Genomic DNA, 26,112 nt, shown 5'->3' with positions numbered 1-26,112 from the left:
CCCGCCGTGAAGTCCTGATCTCATGCCCTACTGGGCACGGAGCAATCCGGAGCAGTGCAGGGCAAGCAGCTTTCCCTCCCAGCACCATCTGAGTCAGGAGCAGACCCTCTGCTGGGTTGGACCACCCACTCAGCCTGGGCAAGCACAAAAAGCCCCCTGGGAAGGAGTGACCTGCTTTGGTTTTTATTCCTCTCTCCTTGCTCCCTCCCGGGAGCCCACAGCAGAAAATCCCTTCCCCAGCTGCTCGGAAGATGGTCTCTAATTGAGTGGAAAATGATTGGTACTTTCTTTTGCTGTCCTGAGCCCATGCCTTGCTGGCAGTCGTGCCGTGCTGGTTATTAGCAGCCAGCTGCGAAGGGTCACTCTGCTTTGTCATTTTCAATGATGACTGGAAAAGCTTTTCTGGCCCCCTGGGCCCCATCTCCCATTGGTAGGAGATCCGGGCTGCCTTCCTCCTCATCTTACTCCTGGAATTTGTTTTCATAATTACGTCTTCTGCAGAAGTATTGATATTGGTAAAGGTGAGTGTGAGGAGGTTCTGCAAAACCCTATAGACATCAGCGCTCCAGCCTCAGGCAGGAGGAGGTGGGAAAGGGGCTGGATGGGAGAGGGCCGAGATGCAGAGGCAAATACCAGGGAGGAGTGAGATGGTGTGTCAGGAGTGGCCACCTCCTCCGTGATGGCTGGGACAGCATGGGAACATTTGTGATGCTCCAGGACACAAGCCAACCTTCCTCACTTGTGTTTCAGCCCAATAACCAGGTAGCTGGTTTTTATATCCACCAGGAAAGCCAGATCACCACACAGCATCCCATCTCCCCACTTGTATCCTCGTGATCCTGGGGGAAAATATCAGAAGATGCACAGCATTAAAAGGAGGAAGGCAGCCTTGGATGGGGCCTTGCAGGCATGGGTGCCTTCCCCATGTCTGCTGCCCATGTCCTGTGTGACCTTGAGAAGGTCATTTGATTGTCCTAGCTCCAGCTCTGTGGTGATGAAGATGCAGAGCATCTCAGAGAGGCTGCACGAGCACAAACGTGCCCATGTCTGTATGAAATTTGGAGTCTTTGAACACGGGTATACAGTTGCCTAAGCAGAAGGTCAGTTCAATTCATACTACTTAGGGAGCCAGAATTAAATTACCTAGACTGACATTTGGCTAAGACATGGAGTTTAATATCCCTCTGCTCATGGAAAATGCCAGGGGATATTTAATGGCCGCAAGGGATCCATTTTAGTGCTTGTTGGAGAGATGGGTTGGGCAACGGGCTGCTCTCTGCCACAGGGTCTCGGCTGCCTTTCTTGAACTGCCACCTTCATTTTGAGGCATGTCTGACAACAGCCAGGGGCAATGGATAGCTAAAGACTCACGGTTAAGCATCAGCATGCAGCGCCTTAAAGAAAAGCTGCTCTCAGATGCTCTTCTTGCACTCCAAACCCTCGCTTGGACACGGCAGCCAAAAACCAAGTGGGAAGAGCTGTGAGTAGCCTCCTGGCCAAGTCCCCTTCCCAGGAATGTCTGATGATGCTCCCTCAGCTCTGCAGGATAATATTACATCTGGTTTTATAGCCGCTTAACCAGTACTCAGCCTAATGCCCATCATCCATTATTATTATTACTATTACTGCTTTTATTACGTTACTGCCTGCAGGCCCTCGGTGAGGACAGGGCTCTATTATGCTGGCTGATGTACATCCAGACAGCCCCTGCCTCACATGTGCAGGCTGAATGAAGGCAGACAAAGGCTGGGGAAGGAGGAGTGCTTGTCCCTGTCTGGGGAGCAGGGACCCAGGAGGCTCCAGGGGATAAAGGACTCCTTCAAGGTCACATAGAAATCAAGGGGCTGGATACACCCTGTCTCCCCTTGCTCCTCAACTGGCCCCTATGGGACTAGCCCAGGTGTTTCCCATGATGTCTGTCCTAGGAGACATAGGTCTATCCTCTCTGGACAGGCTGCTGGAGGTGCAGTCACCTCTCCTGGCTGTTGTGTCCCCACTGCCTTGGAGGGATGTGGCAGATTTGGCTTTGTGCTTTTGGAGGGGTTGGTACTGCTGTGCTCTCTAGCCTGGGTTGGAGTCCCGTGGATGGAGGGACACGTGGGGAGGTAGCAGGGACTGCTGGTTTTCCCATTAACCCACAGTGTTGTTTGAAGCCTTGTCACAGCCAGGAACATGTGCTTGGAGCCAGGGCAGCCTTCTTCTGTGCACCAGGAACAGTCTCCAACCCACGGGAGCCGGGCTATGGTCACATCCCTGCAAAATGGGCAGGTGACTCCCACCTCAGCATCAGGGCACCCTTTTTTCTGACTTCCTCCAACCATCACATTTCTCATTGCTGCCCAAGCGCATTTACCTTGCCCAGCACGACTGAATTTAAGCATGCCTCCAGGCTGGCATACTAAAAACCAGGACCAGGCTCCCTGTGTTACCCCAGGGAGTATCCATTACGTCCACCCCTAGGCCTGCACTTTCCTTTGCGCTTCCTCACTGCAGAGCTGCAGTTCACAGTCATCTGCATTCATTCAACCAAACAGACTTTTGTTTGCAAACCAAGCCTGCTGAGCCAGTGCTGGATTTATACTTTTCCGTATGTGTTTGGACTCCAAGTCCCTGTCGATGGAAGCTGATGTCCAGCCCGAGCCCTGGGATTCAAAGCAAACGTAGGAATTGCAGAGCCATCTGGAGTAGCTCAGCACAGCACAGCCCCAGCAAGTCCTCCTGCTGAGGTTAAAGCTGTAAATGGAAAATCATGTCCTGTCCTGCCACAGAGAGTGGTCAATGGGTGCTGGGAGAGTGGCACAAGGCACCTGTGGTCAGGCACATGAGTGCTTCCTTACCAGCCACTCCCTGAGCCTCTGGGAGCATCCTCTGAGCACCAGGTGCCATGGGGATGGAGGAATGCCCAGCCCTCCTTGCACTCGCTGTGACAGAGGGAAGGTGATGGGAGGCAGGAGAGTGTGGTGTCAGGGTGGTGATGAAAATGATGGTAAAGAAGGACTGCAGCAGGGTGAGTGCCAGGGTGCTGAGCAAGAAGGCTGGGGAGGTGGTGGTGGGCTATGTTTGAGGCGAAACAGGTAGCCCACCAAGGTAGTTGGGCTGTGGCTTAATTTCAGCAGCCCCCCATGGCCAAGAAAGTGTGTCTGAAAGCATCACAGGCTGGTTTCTCATAAGAGGAGGAAGCAGTAATGGTACAGGGAAGGTGTCTTCCTGGAGACAGTTGCTGCGATGCCACCATCATTCTGGAGCAGGATGGCAGCGAGCAACACACACTTGACTCCACTTGGTGCACACTGGCCCCACGTCAGTGTGTGGTCCCATTTGAGCAAAGGGGGAGATGCCCTTCTTGCACAGGAGAGGGCTGCAGGCAGCAGGCAGGCAGGCCAGCGAGGGAGCAGCTCACTCACCCCCTCCTTCCTCTCTCAGGGCAGGCAAAGCCCCTGTGTGGACATCACCTCCCGCCCACAGCAGGTGAACCCTGTGGTCAGCATGGAGAAGAACTCTGAGAGCAGAACAGGAGCTCTGCTAGGCAGAAGGGGGCTCCCCATGGCCCTAGTGTTCCTGCTTCATGCTTGGCAGTGGAGTTTGATGCTGGCATCTTCACAGGCTGCTTCTTGAGGTGGTCAGAGCTAGGGGACCATTACTCAATCCAGAGATTTTCAGGCCAAGAGGGATCCATTCACCTGCATGTGGTCATCAAAACAGGGTTAAGGGCCTTCCCAGGACATGAGGACTCACGTGGATTGCTATTCCTAGAGTGCACAGAGAGCCCTCTTCCACCTCTGGCACAGCTGTGTGCCCAGCTCCCTGTGTCCAACTCCTCCCTGGCTATGAGCAAAGGAGAAGCATGGGCGTACACACATTTTTTTAGCTTTGCCGTTTCAGTTGGGAATTTGAGCTGTCAGGATTGATCAAACCCTTGGCAAGGAGCGAGGCTTGCTCTGCAACAGGCAGCGACGTTCATCACAGCCTGTCTGTGATGTGCTTCTGGCACTCTGAAAGTAACTGCAACATCAAAGCATGTTGCATAGCTCACAGCCAATTAATATTCACTTCAAATACATGTCAGGTAGCAAGAAAATATTCCTGTATCCCAAAAGCAGAGTAGGGCAGACAGAGAGAGACCTGGAGTAGAAAGTGACCAGGGCAAGCCTTCCCCTTTAGCAAATATGTTCTGCTATTGCTGTGAATGCCCCAAACCCCAGCCCCAAACCCAAGGGCTAAACTCTGGCGCATCACTCTGAAGTAAGAGGGTTTGAATGTGGGTCACACTCCCAGAAATCAACAGGTGCAATGAAAGTGCAGGATTTGGGCTTGGTGGGCTCCTCACCCTGACCTCATTAGCCCTGTCCAGGAGGGATGCTCTCTGCCCAGGCTGGGTTGTTTCTGCCAGCACTGGCACCTTCTTAATGGTGGTATTTTGAGCCAGGACAGCCATACCACTGACCTGGACAAGAAAAGGTGATTTGCATCTAATTAGTTTGGGAAAAGGATGTTCTGCCTGTTGGCTGCTATCCTTGGAAAGCACATGGTGCAAAGTCCAGCCAGCTGTGCCAAGGGGTATAAAGGAAGGATGCCACATCCAAAGCTTTACCAACCACCTTTTTGTCTTCTCTTCCAGTAAAGCCAGACCCTCCGGAGAGTGTGGTGGCCAAACCCGTGCCCAATAACCCTCGGAGATTGGAGGTATCATGGCAAAACCCCTCATCCTGGCCTGACCCTGAGTCTTTCCCGCTCAAGTTCTTCCTGCGATATCGGCCTCTCATCCTGGACCAGTGGCAACACGTAAGTGATGCTGCACTATGTGGGATGGGACAGAGCAGTGGGAGCTGGTGACTGGGAATAAGTTGCACTGTGAACAAGGTTCAGGGACGAAAAAACTGTAAAGTTATGGCCAGGCAACCTCTCTTGTCCCTTTTCTCTTCCTCTCTATCTTTTTTTTTAGTTCACACTGCCTACAAATGGCTCTGCAGGCTCTCCCTGCTTCACATTTTCATCCACAGCCCCTACCTAGTTTCCATACATATGTTCTATATAAAACTTGCCAACGAGATGTAAAAGGCATTTAAAGTATAAATGTCACCACATTTAAATGCGCCTCTGCCACATTTAGATTTTGAACTGGAGATAAAATACCTCTCGCTGTAACTCAGAGCACAGTCACGGAGTGATTGCTGCAATGTTATCGTATTTTTTACTTTTATTTCTTGTTTCTTTAAAAAAAATAGTCGGTGAAATCCTCGACAGCCCGGAGGACAGATTTCATTTGTTACTGCAGGAAGATAATGAACAGGCTTTCTTTTTTTTTTTTCTTTTACCTCTGCATGCTGCTTGTGTGCTCGACTTGTGCAGGAAAGCAATCTGCCACTTGAGGAAAGGTGCTTCTACGCTGGCATGGCTCATCCAGCATGCCCTCTGTGCTGAGCAGGGCCAGTCGAAAGCCAATTAGGTGCTTAGTGCTTGATAAAGTATTTTGAAAAAAAAAAAAAAAAAGACAAATAGGAGGCAGCGCCTCATCCCCAGCACCTGGGAGTCAGGGAGCCAAGCAAGATTTTCTTCCAACCAGCTCTTCCTGGGGAGAGAAATGTGGGAGGGGATGGGAGGCTTTGCTCGTGTCTCTGCAAGGTGTTGGTGTCTCAGCGACTTCTTTTTGCGTCGGTTGGGTTTTTGATGAAGCAGCGCTGCAGGTCATGTTTCAAATTGCAGTGTTTCTTATGACTTTGAAAATCAGAGGGTATTCCTGATTGTTTCTCTGCCCTTTGCTTCCCTCCTGGGAGTGGGAGGGCATCTGAGGAGCATTCTGAGGGGTAAGAAGGCAGAGGTGGAGTTTCGATGTTAGTTTTCTGTAGGTACTTTTTGTCACTTGGGGGAGAAATGCTCCAAGTGTAGAAACTGTGCCAAAAGGGGAAGATTTAATGGCAATTGCTAAACTCAACATCAGTTTTTTCAAGGTGGGAAATTGTGGAAAAAGCTAATTTTTTTACCCTACCACAACCTGATCCAGCCAACTACCCTGATTTGCACCCAAAAATGGTGGAATAGCAGTGAGATATCTTCTCACCTCAACACCTCCAGGGTGGTCAGTCCCTCCATCACTGGGTATTGGGTACAGTATTTGTGGGGTCAAGCCATGACAGTTCCCTCTCCGCAGAGCCTTGAGGGGATGGTGTGGCCTGTCCATCAGTGCTCTTGGGCAGGCAGCGGTGGTGGGAAATACATGGAGGTGTTGGCAACACTGGTGGCAAGGCCACTCTAGTTGGAAAAGGCAGTTCTTGGGCATTAAAAAACCTTCATTTCTCCTGTATAAAGATATCTTGAGGTTCAGAGAGAGAGAGCTTGAGGTACCAGCAGTCATGGTGGGTGCAAGGACGGCTGGGAAGGGTTCATCTCCCAGCATTTTGAGAAGGTTCACCAGCCCTGGGTGCTGCTTTTAATCAGAATCACCTTGCAAGTGACATGCTCCTTATCACTGATGGATGGAGAAGAGTGTTTGGGGAATAATTTGCTCGGTGAACAAGTGCAAGCATTCAGCAAGTGAGGTACCAGCCTTGTTTTCTGACTCTTTGCCCTGCTGGCTGGGTAATGAAAAATCTGATTTGTAGATGATTTGAGGAAAACTGCCACTATTCATCAGATGAATTATTCGCGAAGCCTAATTCAATCAGTTCCCAAACACCAGGGAATGACACTGCTGCAGCAACTGGAGCTGTTCTGGCCCCAGACCCCCTTGGCACATTCAGCCTGCTTAGCCCAGCCGGACACCCTGCAAATGCAGGCATTTGCACCCAAAAATGAACCCTACCTATGTCAGCATGCTAGGACCATGCGCAAGCCACACTGCACTCTTTGCTTGACTTATTTCTTGTTGTCATCTTGTGGGGTGTCTCTGTTCTCCCAAATCCGGACAGAAAAGGGAAGGACATGGTTTGGGAGGGCCAAACCTAGCTCAGCCAGCCAGCTTGTCCTACGGTGGTGGTGTATTGTCTCACCTCAAAGGGACAGGTGCCCTGAGAAAGGATGAGGTGGTCACACATGCCGTGCTTGCATGGGAGTGTCTTAATTCCTGTGGAGGTGTAGGTCTCCTGCCACAAGCTGCTCCCTGTCTTGGCTCTAACTGTCCCCACTGGCTGTTGGCATGGAAAAGCCCTTCATTTTTGTGCCCACACAACCTTCATGCCAACAGCAGGGCAGCTTGGGAGTTCAGCAGGGTTAGGAGAAGTCCTTGCCAACAGTCAGGAGGAGTTGGGTATGTTCTGGCACATCCCTGTGTGCTCAAGGTCCCCAGGCTGAGCCCTGTTCCTGCCTCCTCATGGCAACCCACCTCTGCATCAGCTGTGGGTTTTAAGCATCTCCTTGGCTGCCCCGTGGGAAGCCCAGCACCCCTGCAGGAGCAAACCCACGAAGAAGCATAGGAGGCTGCCCAGAGAGAGGAATATCCATGCAGGCCTCACTCACACGTGATGTTTCTTGGCAGAAGAAGCATCTCCCCTTTCACCTCTCCACCTCCCGTTATCTTTGCAGGGTCTGATTTATGCACAGCACCTCGGCAGGCAGGACTGAATGAGCACTAATAGGATCAGATGGATGTTGAGCTGTCGAATACCATAGGGCCTGATTCAATCAGCGTCTGCTTTCTTCCAGGCTCTTCCTTTCAGGATTTTAATAATGCCAGGGCTTGGCACCAGAAGATGAAGCTGTCCGTGGCAGGAGCGGAGGATCTTATCGAGACTGCCACTGTGCAAGCGAGCCATAAATGCAGTTTCCCCCACCAGAGAAAGTCAGGTGATGCTTGGTCCAAGCATCCCACCCCATCAAGCAATCTCTGGGGCTGACCCAGAGGTGGGGGATACCCTCATCCCATTCCCAGCGCTTTGCAGATTGGGTTTGAGTCACAGCATGCCATTTGCACTCTCTTTCCCCTGCTCAGCAGTGCTTTTCTGCTCAGGCCACTTAGCAACTCCAGTGTTGCAGTTTGCTCTGGGAATTACGGTGAAGTCCTCTGGGAGTTATATCATGGAGAGATGATGATGATGATTTTTCACATGGGCGTGCAGTGAAGCATGTGCCAAATCGTGCCACTCCACAGCAGCTCCCTCGAATGTGGGCACAGGCATTTTGTAGCTGTTGGAGGTGCAGCCATGTCACATCATGTCACCATCATGTGGCCAAAGACTCCCCTCCACCCCACCAGCACTGAGCTCACTCTGAAACTCAAGCAACTTTAAAGTCACACTCTTCCCTTTCTGGAAGAGGGGCTGGTGGTTTCTCTGCTGCCAGTAGAGAGATGGATATTTGTAGCCTAAACAGGTTTTTTTATTCTCTCCTTTTGGCAGAATCTCCCCTTCTGTCTCCTAAATATAAAACATTAAATGTTTAGGGTATTCTTTATTTTTCTCCTGCTTTTAAGTTTGTAATTCAAGCCAGATTAGCATGGTTTCCTCTTCTGTTTTATAGCCCCATCCTGGCCCCAAGCGAGCTCTCCCAATGCTTTCAGATGTTCCTCTAATGGCTTACCTAGGCTGGAACTGGATACCCTTTCCTAATGGATTGCTAATAGCCTGTTTCTGGTTTTACAGGCTCTTTCAGTTAACTTGCAGCAGCAGCGATCGCCGCACTCACACTTGTGATCTCCCCACAAGCACATCTGCACATTCACCCCTAGATGCAGGCGGGTGGCCAGACACTGTTCTGAACATCTTTGGGGAGCCCGGAGCAGGTCTTGCACCCAATTTGCTCCCATCCCATAGCATTTTCCAGAGCAGGATCTCCCCTTTTCGCAGCTTTTGGAGGGCAGTCACATGTGCTGAGCACTGATCAGCTCGATGCACATCCTGGGAATGTGGCAAGGCTCAGGAAGGTATTTCTTACGCAGCGTCAGAGCTGGTGGCCAGACTGAGGGAGGATTTCCTCCCGTGGGCTGCCAGCAATTTGCAGATGCCGTCGTGAAGTCTAATTGAACCCATTGGCCGTGCTGACAACATGAAATGTTAACGAAGCGTGAGGCGGGCTGCGCCTCAGATCTTGAGATTTGCAGTAAAAGGTCATGAGATATTTAAAGCTAATAATGTGGTTGGGTTCTCTCCTTCCTCTTCTGTTTTTGAAGCATTAGAGCCACGTTCGTGAGCATTTGCAGAGGCTGGAAACATCCTTCTTTGGAAAAGCAAGCAGAGGTGCTCCCACAGTCACAGGATTTTTAAGAGCTGGGGCAAAAAGAAAGAAACGTAGACATATGTGCCTGCTCTGTCTGGGCAAATGATGGGGATTTGGGGAAAGGAGTGGGAAGTTCGTGGGTATTGCCAAATATTTAGTGTTGGGTTTGTTGGTGTGAGGACAGCATTGTCCACCGGACTGGCCTCCCTCACCCAGTGTCGGACATGGCTGCCAGGGTGGGCTCAGGGTCATCTCCCAGGGCAAAGCAACACTTTTTTGTCAAACAGGTGATATCTCACAATCTGTCTGTGGAAGTTCCTGCCTTGGACCAGCCTGAAATAACCTGAAAATGTGAGCTAATGCATATCCTGCTGGTGATGGGCAAGGGAGAGGGACAGAGAGAGTTGAGGAGGGAAACAATCAGTGCCACTGCCTGCTACAGCAGTGTCCCCACCAGCACTGTGGCAATGTCACTTTGTGACAGACGCGCTTCTTTGCACCCATTTGCATCCCCCCCCCGTGCCTCTGCTGCTTCTCCTCTGCTCCCCCTCTTCATGAGGCAACCTTGGCAGGGAGGTCACCCTGAGGGAGCTGGGTTACAGCTTCACGCTTGGTAGCTTTTATTGCAGCATTTCACTCCCTTCCCCTCCTGGCTGCAAGTCAGTGATTAAAAAAGAAGAGGAAAAAGAATTGAATTAATAGGTGGGAGCAAAATGTTGAGGCTGTAATAGTGTCGCTCGCAGCTCAGTGTGGGTCAGGCAGGGCTGGAGCAGAGTGTGTCTCCAAGGAGGATGGAGGTGGGAAATGCCTAGAAATCACCTTTTCCATCCACCCTCCCCCCAGCCTCAGGGACACAGCTGAGGCTCAGGACCCGTGGCTGGTGTTGTCTGGGTGCTCTCAGGCCAGTTGAAAACTACAAGTGACCTAAAAGTCACCGAGCACCTGGCAGCTGTAAAGGTGCCACTGAGCAGCAGAGCACTCATGCTTGCACTGTGTGCCTGTACTCACCTGCATGCTCACACAGCCACAGGCAGGTAGGAAGGCCCTAGCAAGCCCAGCTTTCTCTGCTCACATGCAGAGCACCCCAGGCAGGTGCCTGTGCCCTGCCATGCCAATGCACAAGCTGCTTTCACCCACAGCCCACTGTGTCAGTGTGGTGAATGCATCTGCGGGCAGATATGTCAGTGCTAGGCAGGGTCAGGGCTGTTCTGAGCACCCTCAGCATCCCCAATCCCATCTTCCCTGCAGCCACAAGTGAAAGTGAGCTCTGCCAGTTGTCACTTGGCAGAAGGGACGAGCACATCTGGAGAGAGAGTCCTGTTATTAGCAGTGTTACAGCCCCGCTTTCAAAGATGCTCTGTGTTTTGAGTTTGGAGGGATCTGTTCAGCTGCATTTGGTGTGACACAGCCCTGGCTGCAGAGGAGCCCTGTGATAGCTCGTCCTCCCAGACCCACAGCAGGGCTGAGATATGTGCACCAGCACCACAGCAGACCTTTCAGGAGGGGGTGATAGCAGGGAGCACAATTCAGATCCTGCTTGGATCCTCCACTACCTGCCTGGCAGAGAAAAATAGGAGGTCATTCACTCTTCCCAACCTTTTAATTATTCTGGTGTCCAGGTAGAACATTTTGTCTGTGGTTAGCCCAACTGATTCCTGTGGCGCTGTGGAAGGAGGAGGTATTTGGGGGCTTCTTTGTTAGTAATGAATGTCAGACTTGTTTGCTCTCCAGACATGGCTTTGAAAGGCAAAAAGTAAAACATTTCTTTTCCACATGGCGACATCTTTTCACAGGCTGCAGTGACTGTTTTGCAGTGACCCTCCTGCACTTCCCAGCAGTGGATCAGCTTGCTTGGGGATTACAGTTTTGGTTTAGTTTGTTCCCCAGGGCAGATGAGAGCCTGCTGGGATCCCCCTGCACTCATAGGGACTGAAGGCACCTGAAACAGCAGTGGCTTGTGTAACTGGGTCCCTGCAAAGCTCCTTGTAGCCCGGTAGCAGGATCTGGCTGCTTGTTGTGGGGAAAAGTGGCTGTGAAATCAAGCCCACTGGGGTGTCCCATCCCTATCCCACTTCCCATTTCCCCCATCATTCAGGACAACTTGAGGAGCACCCAGAGGAGGAGGAGGGTGCAAGGATGCCAGGTGCATGGCACACCTAGCTGTGCTCTTACGAGCATGTTTCCATGCATGCTGTGGGTAGCATAGGCTGTGTGAGCACATCAGCTTCACCCTACAATAGCCAGGGTGCTCCTTTTATTCTGGGGACAGCAGACTCATCCAGGCTTGATACACCTGGGACAGGTGCATGGTTTCTGTCCTGGCATGCACAGAGGTGGTGTGTCCCTGCCGTGGGACTGAGGGGTGCCAGCCCCCATCCCCGTATTGCCAGCAAAGCACGCCCTTCCTGCACTAGGAGCTGTGCTGGAAAGCAGGAGGTGTCAAGGAATGGAAGGCAGAGCCAATGCTGCCACAGGGGAGCCAGCAAACACATTTTCATGTGGGATACAGAGAAGGAGGCATCTGATCCCCCTCCACCTCCTTTCAACACGCACCAGCCCCCATCCCAGCTGCCAGGGCAGGGACGGTTGGGGTTTTCTTCCCTTCCTGACCCATCCCTTTCCAAAGGCCATCTGGGCTTCAGACCTGCCTGTGCATCACCCTATTCACAAATAATTGCTACCTGGTCCCACTGGACCAGGAGCAAAGCCCAGATGGGAACAGAACACAGTGACCTTTTCTACTGCTGGGGCACCCTAGCAGGGTGGGCTGTGGACCATGGGAGCAGGGTGGGGGGATCTCAGAAGCAGGGAAGGCTTTCTTAGCTCCTGCTGTGCTGAGCGCTGAAAGGCAGCGTCACCAGTCTGCAGGCAGGGACTGGAATGAGGGCACACATCTATGTTCTGTGTAGGAGTGTGAATGGCTCTTGTGGATGTCCCCAGGCCTCCAGCACATGTGCAGGGGGGACCAGCATGGGCAGGGGGAAAGCTGAGTGTGGGTCCATCATCTCCCCAACCTGCCCTGGATGACTGTCCCCCACTTATCAATCCCCTGGGCTTATCCTGGTGCTTGGGACTGTGGGTGGGCCCTCAGCAGATCCGTAATTGTTCCAAACAGGCTGGTTGGAGTATGTGACCACGGCATGGAATGGGATCCCAGCCTCCACTGTCCTCAGCAAGCTGTTGTCTGAATTACTGTGTTCAAGGGCTTTTTTCCATTTCTCTCTCCTCTATCTCCTCTCTCTCTTTTTCTTTCTTTTTTTTTTTTTTTTTTTTTTTTTTTTTGCAATGCTAATAGCTCTGCATTGCACTGGCTACTGATCCCTCATTAATCTGGGCAGCACTTCACAGCCAGTTGGACTGACTTTTGGCAGGTACACAAAGGCAGGCAGCGACACGCAAACCCACCCCCCCGGCCAAAAAAATTACCATGCGCAGCCTTCCTCCAACTTTTGTCTCTGTGTGGCTGGGTCGGGGATTGAGGAATTTCTCTCTCTGCCTTTGATGCTGTGTGTCCATCCATCCCCCCACAGCCTCCCCAGTGTGTCTTCCCTGCCGTCTCTCCCTGTCTGTATCCAGTTGGACCCAGTCCCCATGTGCTTTCCCATCTGCTGTGGCACTTCTGTGTTGAGCCATGGCCTTTCTCACCCACCGTGGCAAATACTGGATGTGTCCCTGGCTACCCAGCTCAGAAGTTCTGCATCCAGAGGTCATATGTGTGGGGAGAGATGGATGATGTCGTCCATGCCTTCTCTTTTTGTCTGTTGTGTAAAGCAGAGCTTAGGGCAGCATCCTCCCAGGTCCTATAAGGAAGGTCCTCCAGGTTTTCCAGCCTGGGTCCTGGGGGTATGTTCCCCCTCGACAAACAAGGCACAGACTTGACCCAGTTGTGTCTCTGACACAACATCTGCAAACATTCAGGTTTGGTTTGTTGTTCTGGGTGGGAAGAGGCAGGAATTGCTCCCAAGGGGAAGCACTGAGCTGGCAAGGCTCTTTGGGATAGAGAAAATGCTCCTGGATGGAAAAGCAGCCTGGCCAAGTCAGTGAGACCTCGGTGGGGCTGGTCTATTGCAGCCTGCTTGCTACAGGTGTCAGAGAGGAGCCATGGGGGCTCAGAGGATGCTGAAAGACCTGGAGAAAGCCACACACCAGCTGCATAACCCCAGCATCTTTCAGAACCCTGTCTTCATTCTCTTATTCCAAGCCACCCCCAGCCTAGCACAGAGCAATCCAGGTCTGCAGGGAGTTTTCATTTCATATAATTGTCATTAAGGATTAATTTAACTTGATCACCTTAGCATTGCCATCCACATTGGTGGATGCCACTAAACAGCTCTGGGCTGACCCCATCCAGGTGGGTCCCCACTGTGTGGTGTGCACGGTGCTGTACAGGCACCCCGGCCTGCTGTGCCCACCAGCAGTACACCTGTGAGCAGTGACTGGAGCCACTGGCAAAGGCATGAATCCCAAGGTGTGGGAGGCAGGCACAGCCTCACCATGCCACAAGACTGCAGGGAGGTGCCTTGCCAATCAGACTAGGTGATTCACAACCTTATGGGTTTCCTGTCCCACCTACCCATCCCTAGGTGCTAGGGCCATGAAAGTGTGTCCCTGTGAGAAGAGGGTACAGAAATTGCCTCTGCAGCTCTGCTGGGTGCAGCAACAGGTGTGAAGAGCCCATCACGTCTGAGGATCCTGATCCATCTTGGACCCTGGTCCTGGGCTGAGGAGGGCGGGAGCTTGGTGGGGCTGGTGGGATGTGTCTTAGCCAAGACTCCCTGCATGCTGGAGGATGCACAGCCTTGTGCTGCAGGAGGAACTGGCATCCTCCTTATCTTTTCCCTATCCTCCCTTCTGTCCAGACCTTGCAAGATTTCAGTTTTCACCTATCCCATTAAGTTAAATGGCCCCGAACCATTTTCCGGCAGGATGGACTGTACCTATGCCCCCAGGATGGGAGCAGTCACCCCCCTGGTATAGATTGCTGGGGACCTGTGAGCTAACCCTTTTACCTGGTCAAGAGGCAGCACCTGTGACCCTAGGGTTGGTGCTCAGCCTTTTCAGTTTGCTGGAAACTCAGGGAGACCCTGCATGGAGCCCCGCCAGGGTCTGTGTTCGTCTGCACCCCATATCAGGCTCTGCCCAGCCAGGCTGTGATCTTGGATCCCTTGGCAGGCACCCTCAGTAACTGCCCCCATGCCAACAGGTGAGACCCTATGGTGAGACCCGTGTCACAGTGGGAAGATGTCCCCTGGATGATAGAGGTGGACTCAGGCTTTGCTGATAGTGGTTTAGTGCTTAGGCACATGCCAGCTTGGTACAAGCCTGCAGTGAAACCAGTGGCACCCCATTTGCATCCCACCAGCACCATGGGTGTCGGTCATGGTGTCAGACCCAAGTTAGTGGTGTGAAGAGAGGCAGGACCCCCATCCAGCCCCAAAATCTGCAGCAGTGAGATGGACACGCGGCTTTCTCCATGCTGCCGAGTTTTGGTAGCACTTCATGCCTTGCTGGCAGCAGGAGGACCTTTGCTCCCTGTCGGCTGTGGGGGAGACCAGTCCGGTCTGCCTCCAGATGTGCTCCAGATGTGGGGCTCCTACGGGCCCAGGCTGGGCGGCAGGAGCAGCTGGAAATGAAGAGCCCAAGGGCCCTGATGTGCTGGGCGGAAGGCTGGATGCAGCTCTAGAAGTGGGAATAGGAAAAAAAAGCTCTCACCTGGTGCAAGAAAGCAAAATTGCCTCTCTGCCTGGTAAGGGATCCTCTACAGAGACTATAAAAGCCTGGGGTGGGGAGGGAGAGGGCTGCAGTTCACATGCCAAAGGGATTAAATCTGTGCCAGGTTGTTGCATGTGCTGCACCGTGGTTTCTGAAAAAGGGCTGGTTCTTTCTCAGGGTGGATTCCTACTTTTCAGATACTCCTGTAAGCAGTGGGGTGATGACATTGACCACACCAGGCACTGGTGTGCGCCTACATCTTTGGTGTGCACATCATCCCTGTGTGTGTAAAGCCACAATGCCAAGACAGCCTCATCCCACAGGTGCATTGGCTCAGGTACCTCCAGGGCACCCCAATGGTGCAGCTTTTCTTTCTTTGGGCTTCAAGGACCCAGCAGAAGTTTTCATCTTGCTCCTGTAATTGAACTGAGTTCTTAATCAAATTCAGCCTTTGGTGCTCCCTGGGGCAGTGGGATTCTGTGCCTGTCCTTCTCTTGGGTGGCTGGGGAGGTGTGGAGGTCTCTGTGTGGCTTGCACCATGAAGTTCCTCCCATTCATGACGTGCTGCTTGTTCTGCTTGAGCTTGAGCCCCCGGCTGATCACTGGTGTTCAAGGATGGACTGCATCAGGCACACACCACCCCCTTATCCCTCCAGCATTTTTATTATCAGTGTGTCTGGGCAGACAGACAGGGTTCAGGGCAGACAAGGGGTGCTGTGTGTCCATCCCCCCCACCCACCCATGCACAGGTAGCATAGTAGGGTGGTGAAGCTGGCAGCATGTTGGTCCTCAGTCTGAGAGATGGGGTGGAGGGCATGCTCCTACCCTGGTCCCCTCCATACCCTAAGGACCCCAAGGCCAAGTCTGACTTCATCCCTGGAAGGTCACTTGGGTGCTGAGCCCTCCCCTTCGGTCAGCCAGGCGTGTTTGGTCACTGGTATCTGTGCCATGAGGGACCATTTCTGCTGAGCATCTACATCCCCCTGTGCTTAAGCCAAGCTCCAAGTGGATCAGAGATCCCCCAGAAGGTGTGGACACAGTCTGGGGTTAAATCACTGGACTTTGCAGCAACAAGGACAGGCTAGGCAGGACCATATGTGGCTCAGGTAGCAGTGACAACAGGACAGAGGGAATATTTTCTAGGAAAGACAGCTGGACACAACTTGATCCTTGTCCAAAGGCCCAGCCAGAGGGATGGAAGCCAGGACAGTGGGATGCCACAGGCACAGGAGCAGGGTGGCCAGGGGTGTTGCTGGTGGGAAAACCTCCTCCCAGCACTGGCAATATTGCCCAGAAAGCTTGTTGCATACCCCATCCACTGCCTGTGATATCCAAATCCCAGCTGCCCTAACATGTCTGAGGGAGCCTGCACACACATCTGTTAGTTTCTGGTGACCTCTAGAGGAAGCTGCTCCACTCAGGCACCACGAGTCTGGGAGCAGGACCGGGTCTCCAGACCTTTGGTTTTGCTGCACATGGAGCATCTCCCTTTGCATCCCTGCCCAGGGCTCATGCCTCTCCCCACAACCCCCCAGTATTTCCCAAAGTGCTGCAAAATCTTGTTAACGTCCTCTAGCTGAGCTAAACATGCTGACCACCTTCTGACCACCCTCCCCTCCCCACTGCTGCCCTCAGGTCGAGCTGTCGGATGGGACGTCGCACACCATCACGGATGCCTACGCTGGCAAGGAATACATCATCCAGGTGGCAGCCAAAGACAACGACATCGGCACGTGGAGTGACTGGAGCGTGGCTGTTCATGCCACCCCCTGGACGGAGGAGCCCAAACATCTCACCACAGAGGCCCAGATCACAGGTAAGAGCCCCTTCCCAGTACAAACAGGCTGTGCCTGCAGCCAGGATAAAAACAGGAGTCCTGGCTGAGGGACCTCCTCTCTGGCTCTGTGCAAGTTTTGTCCCCAGACAAGCATATCCCCTGAGCACCTGGGGAGCTGCAGCCCTTTACCCTACACTTTCCCTGTCAGCAGGTGCAACCATGGCCTGAGGAATGCTGACTCAGCTCACGTGGGTCCAGCATCCTTCTTGCCGGCGTGCTTGGGGTGGGACGACAAAGACGGGCATTGTTTTATTATTATTATTGTTACTGTTATTCCCTTTTAGTGTTGTCCCCCTCCATCCCTCCCTCCCCTCTCCAGTCCTACCCCCTCCACACCTCCAACCCCTCACAATGGCTCGGAGTGATGCCAATTCAAAATAAAAGCCACAAAGTTAACAAGTCTCTGTTTCTAGGAAAGAGCTGGGACTGTGTCCAAATGGGTGTTATCAGCCCTCCATTTCCCAGAAGGGATGGAGCAGACCCTGCACTGGTTCCCCTGACTCCTGTGCAGAGACACACCCACTTTTAGAAACAGCACCCAGTAGAGCACCTGGAAGTTCAGGCAGCAGCACAGATTTGCAGTCCCCCATTCCCAGGGGGATGAACTCCCTCGAGGAGTGCAGGCACAGCTTGCAGCAGTGCTGGTGTTGGGGATTTGGTTTTGCTTTTATATCTGCCTGCATTGTGCTAAATGTAAATACCACTTCCAATGGCACCTGCCTGCTCCCTGTGCAGGCACACGTGTGTCCCTCACACACATGCCCTTTGCACACATGTCCCTGTGCATGCAGTTTGGTGCAGCCCTGCAGGGCTGGTGTGGGACACTCCAACACAGTCTCACTGTGACACCTCAGTGGAGTCTGAAAGATGTCAAGACAGACCCTTTTGGCCCTCAGCAATCAGCCCAGATTGTCTGGCCAGGGGTACTCTGGTACTCTGGATGTGGCCAAAGATGCCCCAGTCTGACTGCCCATACAGGTCCTCCCTGCAATCCTGCAGCTCTGTGCAGGGACAGATAACCCATCTGGTCCAGTACAAAGGAGGACAAGCTCTTTGAGCCAGCCCAGCAGCCACAGGCATGTCTGGGATGTTCTGTGGGTGAGGGATGCTCTCTGCTGAGAGATGTGGCTCATCATGACTTCTTAGCTAAATTTCCCGTAGAGCTGGTGCTCAGAGTAGCCCGGCTGGGCAGGATGGTGATGGGGAGGGATGCCCAGCTCTGCCTGATTGCACAAGCATCTCCAAGCAGTCGGTCCACTGTCACATCAGGGAAAGTCTCATGGATCACACCATCCCTTGAATCATCCCACCCCCTCCAGCTCACTCAGCCCTAGTGTGGCATAACAGTGAGGGCAATTTGGGGATGGGACACTGCGCTATCCCCATCCACAGGAGAGCAGGGCTGCCCCTATGGGATGCATCCCAGGGCGTTCCAACTGCCCTCGACATCCACTTTCCCTCCCTACAGAGACAACAAGCGCTAGCACCTCCTCTTTCATGGCGCCACCCACCACCAAGATCTGCGACAAGGGGGCCGTGGTGGGCAGCGGGGCCGTGGCAGTGTGTTGGACAGCTGGACTGGTCGTGGCTGCCTATAGTGTCCTCTTTATTTAGTGAGTATCTCCCAAATCAGAGGCGTAAGAGGTGGGGTGTGGGTGCAGGGGGACCCTAGGGGCTCTAGTGTGGTTGGGAAGGCGATGCTCCATCCAGGCTGTGGCAGGCATTGAGAACAAGTAATTTGGGTTTCTCTTGCCGTTTTTTGTAAATGCACCAAGTCTGATTGCTTTTCCAAATGGATGTTCTGGTGGAGATCTCAAAAATGGCTTTTCAAACAAAGCTGGCAAAGGAGTCAGTCTTTGATGTCTCATTCTCAGCAGCCCTTCTCCCCCTCAGCTGCTGATTTTTCAAGAGGCAAAGGAACCACGTGAAAATCTAAGGCCTTTGCGTAGTGATGGAAGAAAAATTGTCTGAGCTCAGAGGTTAGAGTGGAGCTGGCAACCTGGAGAGCCACAAAATTTCCTATTCCTCTACAGATCTGCTGTATCATGGGTGTCCCACTCAAAAATCTTTTCACTGTGCCCAAGCTGCCCAAAAACTGGGGGATGGATCTTGGTGCAGCCACCCGTGTCACCTTTGGGAGAGAAAGAACATGCCACCCATCCTTTGATGCCCCAGGAGGTGTCCAAGGAAAAGCCCCCAGTGGGAATGAGGTCCTTTGCTCCCCTCTGACTCACTGTGTCACCTCACGTGTGACATTGGTGGTGGCATCAGAAGGGGTAGTGGCCTGCAGCCGGGGAAGGATGGGAAGGGTCCAGTCCTGGGAGGAGGAGGTGGAAGGGATGTGTTTGGGCACCTGAGTTCTGGGAAGGGCTGAATTTCCCCCGTGGAAAAAGATCAAATTCTCCTTGGCGTGTCCCATCGGTGAGGAGAGGGACCATGACCCTTCTCCTCCCACCTTGCAGATCTCCATCTGTCCATCCATCGCAGCCCAGTGCAGATGCTTCCCCATCGTCCACCACCGCCACCGCCCCCCGCCCCGCTGCCCCACTCCCGGGATGAGTCTCTTATCTCTTCGATTTTGCACACATTGAGGACGTATCACGCTTCTCGCCATCGCTTCGGAGGAGGACAGAGCCGCTGCCGTCCCCTGGGGAGCCGCAAAATCCTCTCCCAGCCCGGAACAAGGAGACCTTGCAAGGAGACATCCCCGTCCCCCTTTGCCCAGCAAAGTGAAGCGAGCCTGGGCCCCGTGCCGCAGCTGAGGGCCCCACTCATACAGCTAACCCCCCCACGCCAAAGACGTGCCTGCTGCCCCCCGCAGCGGTGCACCGAGAAAAGGGGATATGAAAATGGGGGGGTGGTGAGGGGAACGATGCTCCAAGCTGTGTACCGCCTTATGGCAAAAGGGGGTCCCCCAAGGACCGGACTTGCTCCCCTGAGCTCTCGACCACATGGCGAAGCTGGAGTGGTGCACAGGTCAGGGGGTCTTGGTCCCCTCCGAGGGGATGATGGATGGGACAACTGGTGGCTTTCACAAGTGTGATGGGGAGCAGGGAGCTGGCAGGGTTTTAGTGGAAAAAAAGGAAATGAAACACCAATAAAACCCTCCTGCCCCTTGCTGAGCACCTGGAGAGCTGTCCCTCCACCTCCTTCTCCGCAGCACCCTGCAGGAGCCTTTGCCACCCCCAACCCCACCCCAACATCACCCCCAAACTTTTAACCATATTGGATACAGGGAATCACCCCCATTGATGTCTTTGTCTCATTCTCCAACAAAAGCAGAATAGCTCTGCTGTTGCCTTTAGAGCTGGAGCCCTGCAGACCTGTCCCCTGCTGTCCCCCGCTGTCCCCAGATGTCCCTGTGCCTGCTCTGGTCTCCTCCCCATCCTGCCCGAAGTCCTGTTTTGTAAAGACACCTCCTCTTGCCCCTGCCTGGACCCAAGCGCAGTATTTAATACCGTACGTCCTAGTATTCCCACTGTTGACATGCTGTATTTGAATTTTTTATAGATGTATATATATAAAAAAAGAAAAAGAATCAAAAAAAAAGTAATAGAGGGGATAAAACTAAGCTCACACAGAGACAACGCACACATGCACACACACACACAGACACACACACACACACGCACCAGGAGAGACTGTCTTCATTAAATGTTCATTTCATGATGACTGGAGGCTCTGGGTGTTATTTCCTCTCTGTCTGGAGTGGGTGTTTTTGTCTGTCTGCTTCTGTGTGTCATGCTGGCTGAGATGGGGAGGACGTGGGGACAGCAGTGATGGGGACACAGACACCCTGGAGCCTGCCCTGGGGCTTGAGACCATAGCGTCATCTTTCCAGGGGGATGGGAAACACAGAAACTGGCCTTCAGGACATCCTGAGAAGGTGCAGTGGGGATACCCACTCTGGAAACCCCCCGTGATGGAAAGGGGATGGTTGTCACCACCCTGTGTGACACCCGTATGGTGATGGGGAGGCACCACATCTCCCTGTTCATGGGCCCTTGATGATGAACCCATGTGTTCCTGAGCTCTGACTGCATCCTGACACCTCTTGGACCGGCAGGAGGATGGAGGCCTGCCTGTGCCCCACTGCAGCCTCGAGGCTGGAGGTGGCACGTAGTCACAATTAATGCACTTTCCTTGTCTGATTAATAATTGCACGTTAGGAAAATGTCACTGCCCAAGATGCTCTGAATTAAACTTCCATCAGGGCAGGGCTCACAGGGACCCAGTGTGGGGGCAATGGATGCAGTAAAGCACTTAGCTGGAGTCTGTCTTCTCCCCATGTGCCTTGCTCGTGAGCACCACCTGGAGCAGAGATGCTACCAAGCTGCAGTTCATCCTGGGGGAAAAAAGCTCAGTTTTTTAGCAAATTACCTATCCAGTGCTCCACAGAATCTCTCCAGCAGGGACATGGGTGTGTGGAAGGATGGGTGCATGCCTGCATGGTGGTGAATTGATGGATGAATGGGTGGAAGGAAGGAAGGATGGAGGTGAAGGAGGCACAGCCTTGGCTCTGCAAAGCCTGAAGGCAGTACAGAGCTGGTCACTAGATCTCACCAGGCACTTGCTGTGCTTGTAGCTGTGCTGGGACTCTCTTAGAGGAGAGCTCAGTCCGATGCAGCCCTGTCTCTGGCTCGGCCATGCTGGCGGCAGCACAGCCCCACATGCTGGCTTGGTTCACTGGTTAATGTTCCATTACCAGACAACATGCCTCCGTCATTTATTAATGTTTCATTAGTGTTAAAAACATCTGGTAATTAATTATGCACTAATTATGGATTCACAGTGCTAAAAGCTGGGGTAATCTACCATAGCAGATGGCTCTTTGGGGCAGGGGGAAGGAACAGCTCTTAGCAGAGATGAAAATGTCAGGCCCAGCCCTTGCCTGGGGGAAGCAACCCAGACAGACAGATTGCCTTCATCTCCACCCCGGATCTCCATGCCTGGTCTGGAAGCATGCTGTCTCAGGTTATTAAGGAGAGGAAACCTGTCCCTCTCAAGCTGTTTCAGGGACCAAGAAAGCAATGGTCCCACTGCCCAGGGCAGCTGTATGGAGAGCCATCTGAGAATGGTGGCTTTCACACAGAGCCCCGGGCACCCTCCAGCACCTGGAATTGGTGCACAGCTTGCTGCTGGCTCTGGGCTGAGGTTCGTCAGCCCCTCTGTGGTGCCTGGTCACATTAAGCATCAGTCCATAAAGCAAGGGGTGTCATAAAAGCCCACTTGTTAAGTGCCCCAGGAATATTACGTACAGATGTGCAGAGATGTTTCAAACTGGGGAAGGTCCCAGGAGAGTGTCCCTGCCAAGCAGAAAATCCATCCACTTAACAGTATAAATCCATACAGGAAGAAAGAGGGAATTACAGTGCTCAGAGAGACCTGTGCATCACATAACCTGAAATCCAATACATCACTCGGGCGCAACGGGTCCCTGCATCTTCCCAGAACATATGTGGCAGTAAATCCCACCTTAGGTGTTGTTTTGGGCTGTTGCTGATGCGAGAGCAGCCTTGCACGGAGCTCCCCAAGCTCTGCAGGAGGGATCAGAAGTGCAGGTGGAAAGCAGGAGCTATTTCCTGGACATGAGGCCTCGTAGGAAGCAGAGAGCCCCCTTGCTTGAGCAAGGGGAATAGGACTGAATCACTGCACCTCCTGCATCCTTCCCGGAGACGGGTGACAACAGAGACTTCATCCTCCCTGACCCAATAGTCAGAGAATCTACCTGCTCCCACACCAGCCTCCCAGGAGCCTGGAGCCCCCAGAGGATAAAAAAACAGCTTGTTTATCACAAATTAGGCTAACAGGGTGGAGTCGTGTAGCCTTTGATGGGGCAGCATGCTTTGGTGGATAAAGGAGGAGCAGTGGGCACTGTGCTGTGTGTTTCCTCTCTGGCAGAGCATTACAGTCACAGGCGAGAGCAGAAAATGAAGGCAGGCTCAGCTGTTGAAAAAGCACACTGCTAGCTGCACAGCCAGACCCAAGTGTGAGAGTTTGCTGAGCCAGGTGGAAATGCCAGGTGGGATCTGTTGAGCCAGCTGGCAGAGGAGAGCTGCTGCTTCTTTGCACAGGCATAGAAGTGGTCCTCAAGGGGCAAACATCCTCCTCCATCACAACAAAAAGAAGTGGGAGGTGGAAGTGAAAGCAGCAGGATCTAGTGGAAAGGTGGTCCCCAGGATGAAAGCATGAAGAGCAGCATCTGCGAGGGGTGAGGATATAGAGTCGGCTTGACTTGGAGGAGCCCAGACTCCCCCAGTCCTCAACCAGTAATGGTGTCAAGTCCAGCAAAATACAAGAGCCCACCCCAAACCACAGGATATTATAGCCATCCTTCCAGGTTATAGCCATCCTTCCAGGTCTCTCTTTCCCAGTTGCAGGAGGGATGGCTCAGGCACCAAGGTTCCCCCTTGAGGAAAGGCTCCTCTCTGCTATCCTGTAGCTTTTAGTGATTCAGCCACCACCCCACAGAGAAGCAGGCAGAGCTTCAGCTGGGGACCCTGATGGTAGAAACAACTTTGGGTATCCCTGTAATGCTGTAGGGCAGAGGTTTGTAGCAACAAGAGGTGACAGATGGCCACAGCAGACCACAGATGACAGTCCTGGACCATCTTATTCCTTGGTGCCTCCAGATAAGGACTTGATGCATCTCCAGAAGAAACCATCTGTTATTTGAAGAGCCTGCTAGCAGTGATTCTCTTCTTCCTCATGTCTGTCCTGGCCGGTTCAGCATTCGTCCTGGCACTGTGTCCCTGGTCCCCAGACACCTCCACCTGCAAACTCATGCCCTCCCTCCCCACAAGGCCAGCCCTGAAAACTCCTCAACCTCCAGATAGGCAGCTCCCACCACTGCCTTCTCAGCTCCTCATTACTGTCCCAGTGCTGCGACCTCCCTGTTCACCTCCAGTCTGCCCCAGTGCCCTGACTGCTCTGGCCAGGGTGACCCACATGGATTCTATGCTCATAGCATCCCAAACCTCCCTGCATGCAGACAAGCAGCTAAGCACAGCCCACCCGGCTCAGCTGCAGCAGGGAGACCAGACCACACCAGGGTCCTCTAATAAGCAATTGACTCTTTTTTCCCTCCCTTTCAAGAAAAAGCCAAGCATTAATTTGGCTTCTGCCACTCTGTTTATCTAATAGCATTGCTGATTGATTGTCTTATTTATAACTCAGATCCGGTGTCTGGGCTGCTCGCAGAGACGGGGTGATTGATGGAAAGAAGACAGCCAGGAGGGGACTTAATGGAGCCATGTGGCTGAGCAGTGGAGTAGTGGCTTAGGCATGAAATGAGTGTCTCCCACAAGTCTGGGCTCCTCTCCTTCTTTCCTGCTTAGTTCCCTGGGAAGCTGCTAAGTGCTGGGAGAGAGCAGCATGCTCCCTACCCCCCTGCCAAAACCAATCAGAGCCCGTACTCAGGTCTCCTCCAGCAGCCTGGAGGAGGACAGGCCAACAGGACACAGCCAACAGGGACTTGGACTGCTTCCCAAGAAGGCATCATAGAGTCTCTGGGAAGGCCTTCCCCTTCCATTGTGGAAGGGGTAGTTGAAAGGTGTGAGACAGCCTGTTGCCTGCCCAGCCACCAGACTGCTGTCAGGACGCCTGTCCTGTCAGCTGGAAATCAGGTCCTTGCACAAGCAGATGGTGCAGAGAGAAGCCTTTCCCATGCAAGACAAAGTGGCAGCATCCTCTAGAGGTCTCAGTTTTGTCCAAAGCTGGACTGAGATGTTTGTAAATTCTAGAGAAAGTGTCTCTGTTCCTGACATCCAGTGGGCACTAATCCCAGCAGAGTTACCAACCCATGTATGAAGCACCCCATGGAGACAATCGCTGCCATAAAGCAGCAGCAAATGGGGAAGGACATGCAGTCCAAGGAGGTGACATGCTATTATTTGGAGTCATGCTGGGGATGTGTGACAGCCTGGGTATGTCCTAAACCTCCAGCCTGCGGACTCACCTCAGAGCAGCCCACCCCACAGCTGCAGGACTGGGTCATGGTCAGGAGGTGGCTCACAACTCCCCAAGAAAGCATTTGGCTTTGATCTGAACCAGAACTAAACCCTCATCTTGTCCATAAAGATCAGTTTGGGAAGAAAAAGCCCAACATATTGGTTCAGTCAAAATATTTCATTGCTATTTAATGGTCTTTATTTCATGTCTGATTGTAACAGATAATCTAATACAAGCCTCAAGCAAAGCCAAGCACAGTTGTTTCATTATGAAGGACCCTATCAGCCAGCTTGACGTGACCAAACCCTGCTCCTTTCCTTTTTTGTTTTTCTTCCTTTATTTTTTTTCCACGTCTGAAATTTGAGCAAAACCAAAGCAGCTTCATGAACATTGCTGTTCCAGTGGACTGAATGAAACCAGCCTGGGGTCAGGTCTCCAGCACTGGGCATATTGGTGTTCCCATCACCAGCATTCAGTAAACACTTTTCAATGCTTTATGGTAGAGTTTTATTGCTTCCAGGAGAAACCTCCCCTTGGAAAGTCCCCCTGGACCACCAGACATGAGCAGGTTGATGCACAGACCCTTTGGCTGGGGTGTCCCCAGCCGTGGTGGTCCCTCTGTGGGTGATGCCACTTATCACCTCACCATGTGCCTGGAGCTGTGGGGAGAAGGGACCAGGACAGGGCAATCCTTGCAGGATGCTGGAAGATGGAGGGGCCCCTGAGCAGTGGGAGCGGAAACAGCCTTTGATGTGGAAGCTGTCCTTTCGCAAACACAATGAGTTGCAGAGAAGTTTTATAAACATGGCTATTGTTGCTCCATCCCTTTGGTGGGAACAGATGGTTGGAGTGCTCTGTTCAGCCCCCCTTCCCTCCCCTCACTCCCTACCCCCATTAATAAAGCCCCGGCAAGTCCAGCGCCGCTAAGGTTTTCCCAAGGGGGATCAATAAATAAATGTAATAACAACAAAGGGGCCCATGCAGACGAGATTGGGTTACAAAGAGGCCTCGGCCCCCCTCCTCCTTTCCGTGTGAGAGTCACTGCGCGCAGGCACTCTGGCCAGTTTGAGGAGAGGTTCCTCCATCCTCACTGTCCATGGGAAGCAGAGACAGGATCTTCCCACTAAAAAAGCCAGGCACCACCTGGAAGTCCCCACCCTGCAGTCAAAGATGGCAGTGTGTGACCTTCATGGTCACCTTGCAGCCTTGGCCATGGGACATGGTTGGCATATAGCTCCCAGCTCCCCACCTTTGGAAGTCACCTGAGGTAGCTCTGGGAACAGGCTCACCCACTGACCCTGGATGTGCAGCTGGCAGGTACCTTCTTCTTCCATGATTTTCTGGTTACTCCAAGACCTTTCCCAGCAGGATCCCACACAGCATAGGTGCACTTGGGAACAGATGTCAGGGTTTCACCTTGGCTCACTTTTTGCCTTGCCCTTGCCTGACAACAGACCAGGCAGTTT

General features: G+C 52.8%; 1 protein-coding gene across 2 annotated transcripts in view; it reads left to right on the top strand.

Annotated features, from left to right (window-relative positions):
- Window positions 1-20,350, top strand: part of CNTFR (ciliary neurotrophic factor receptor) — a 203,317-nt gene extending 182,967 nt beyond the window's left edge. Inside the window, exons 8-11 of one of the 2 annotated variants that reach the window (XM_029961543.1) lie at window positions 4,619-4,782; window positions 16,495-16,675; window positions 18,165-18,309; window positions 19,159-20,350. In XM_029961543.1, coding sequence (XP_029817403.1) covers window positions 4,619-4,782; window positions 16,495-16,675; window positions 18,165-18,309; window position 19,159 — 491 coding nt within the window. In that variant the 3' untranslated portion in view covers window positions 19,160-20,350. Of the gene's footprint in view, window positions 1-4,618; window positions 4,783-16,494; window positions 16,676-18,164; window positions 18,311-19,158 lie in introns of those variants that run through there. The other variant, XM_018077340.1, reaches the window with a different exon arrangement.
- Window positions 20,351-26,112: the final 5,762 nt, after the last annotated feature.

The sequence above is a fragment of the Manacus vitellinus genome, unplaced genomic scaffold (genome assembly GCF_001715985.3).
Source record: "Manacus vitellinus isolate BGI_N305 unplaced genomic scaffold, ASM171598v3 scaffold_36_pilon, whole genome shotgun sequence".
NCBI lineage: Eukaryota > Metazoa > Chordata > Aves > Passeriformes > Pipridae > Manacus > Manacus vitellinus.
The sequence above is the reverse complement of the archived record's forward strand: the minus strand, read 5'-3'. Positions and strand labels throughout refer to the sequence as shown.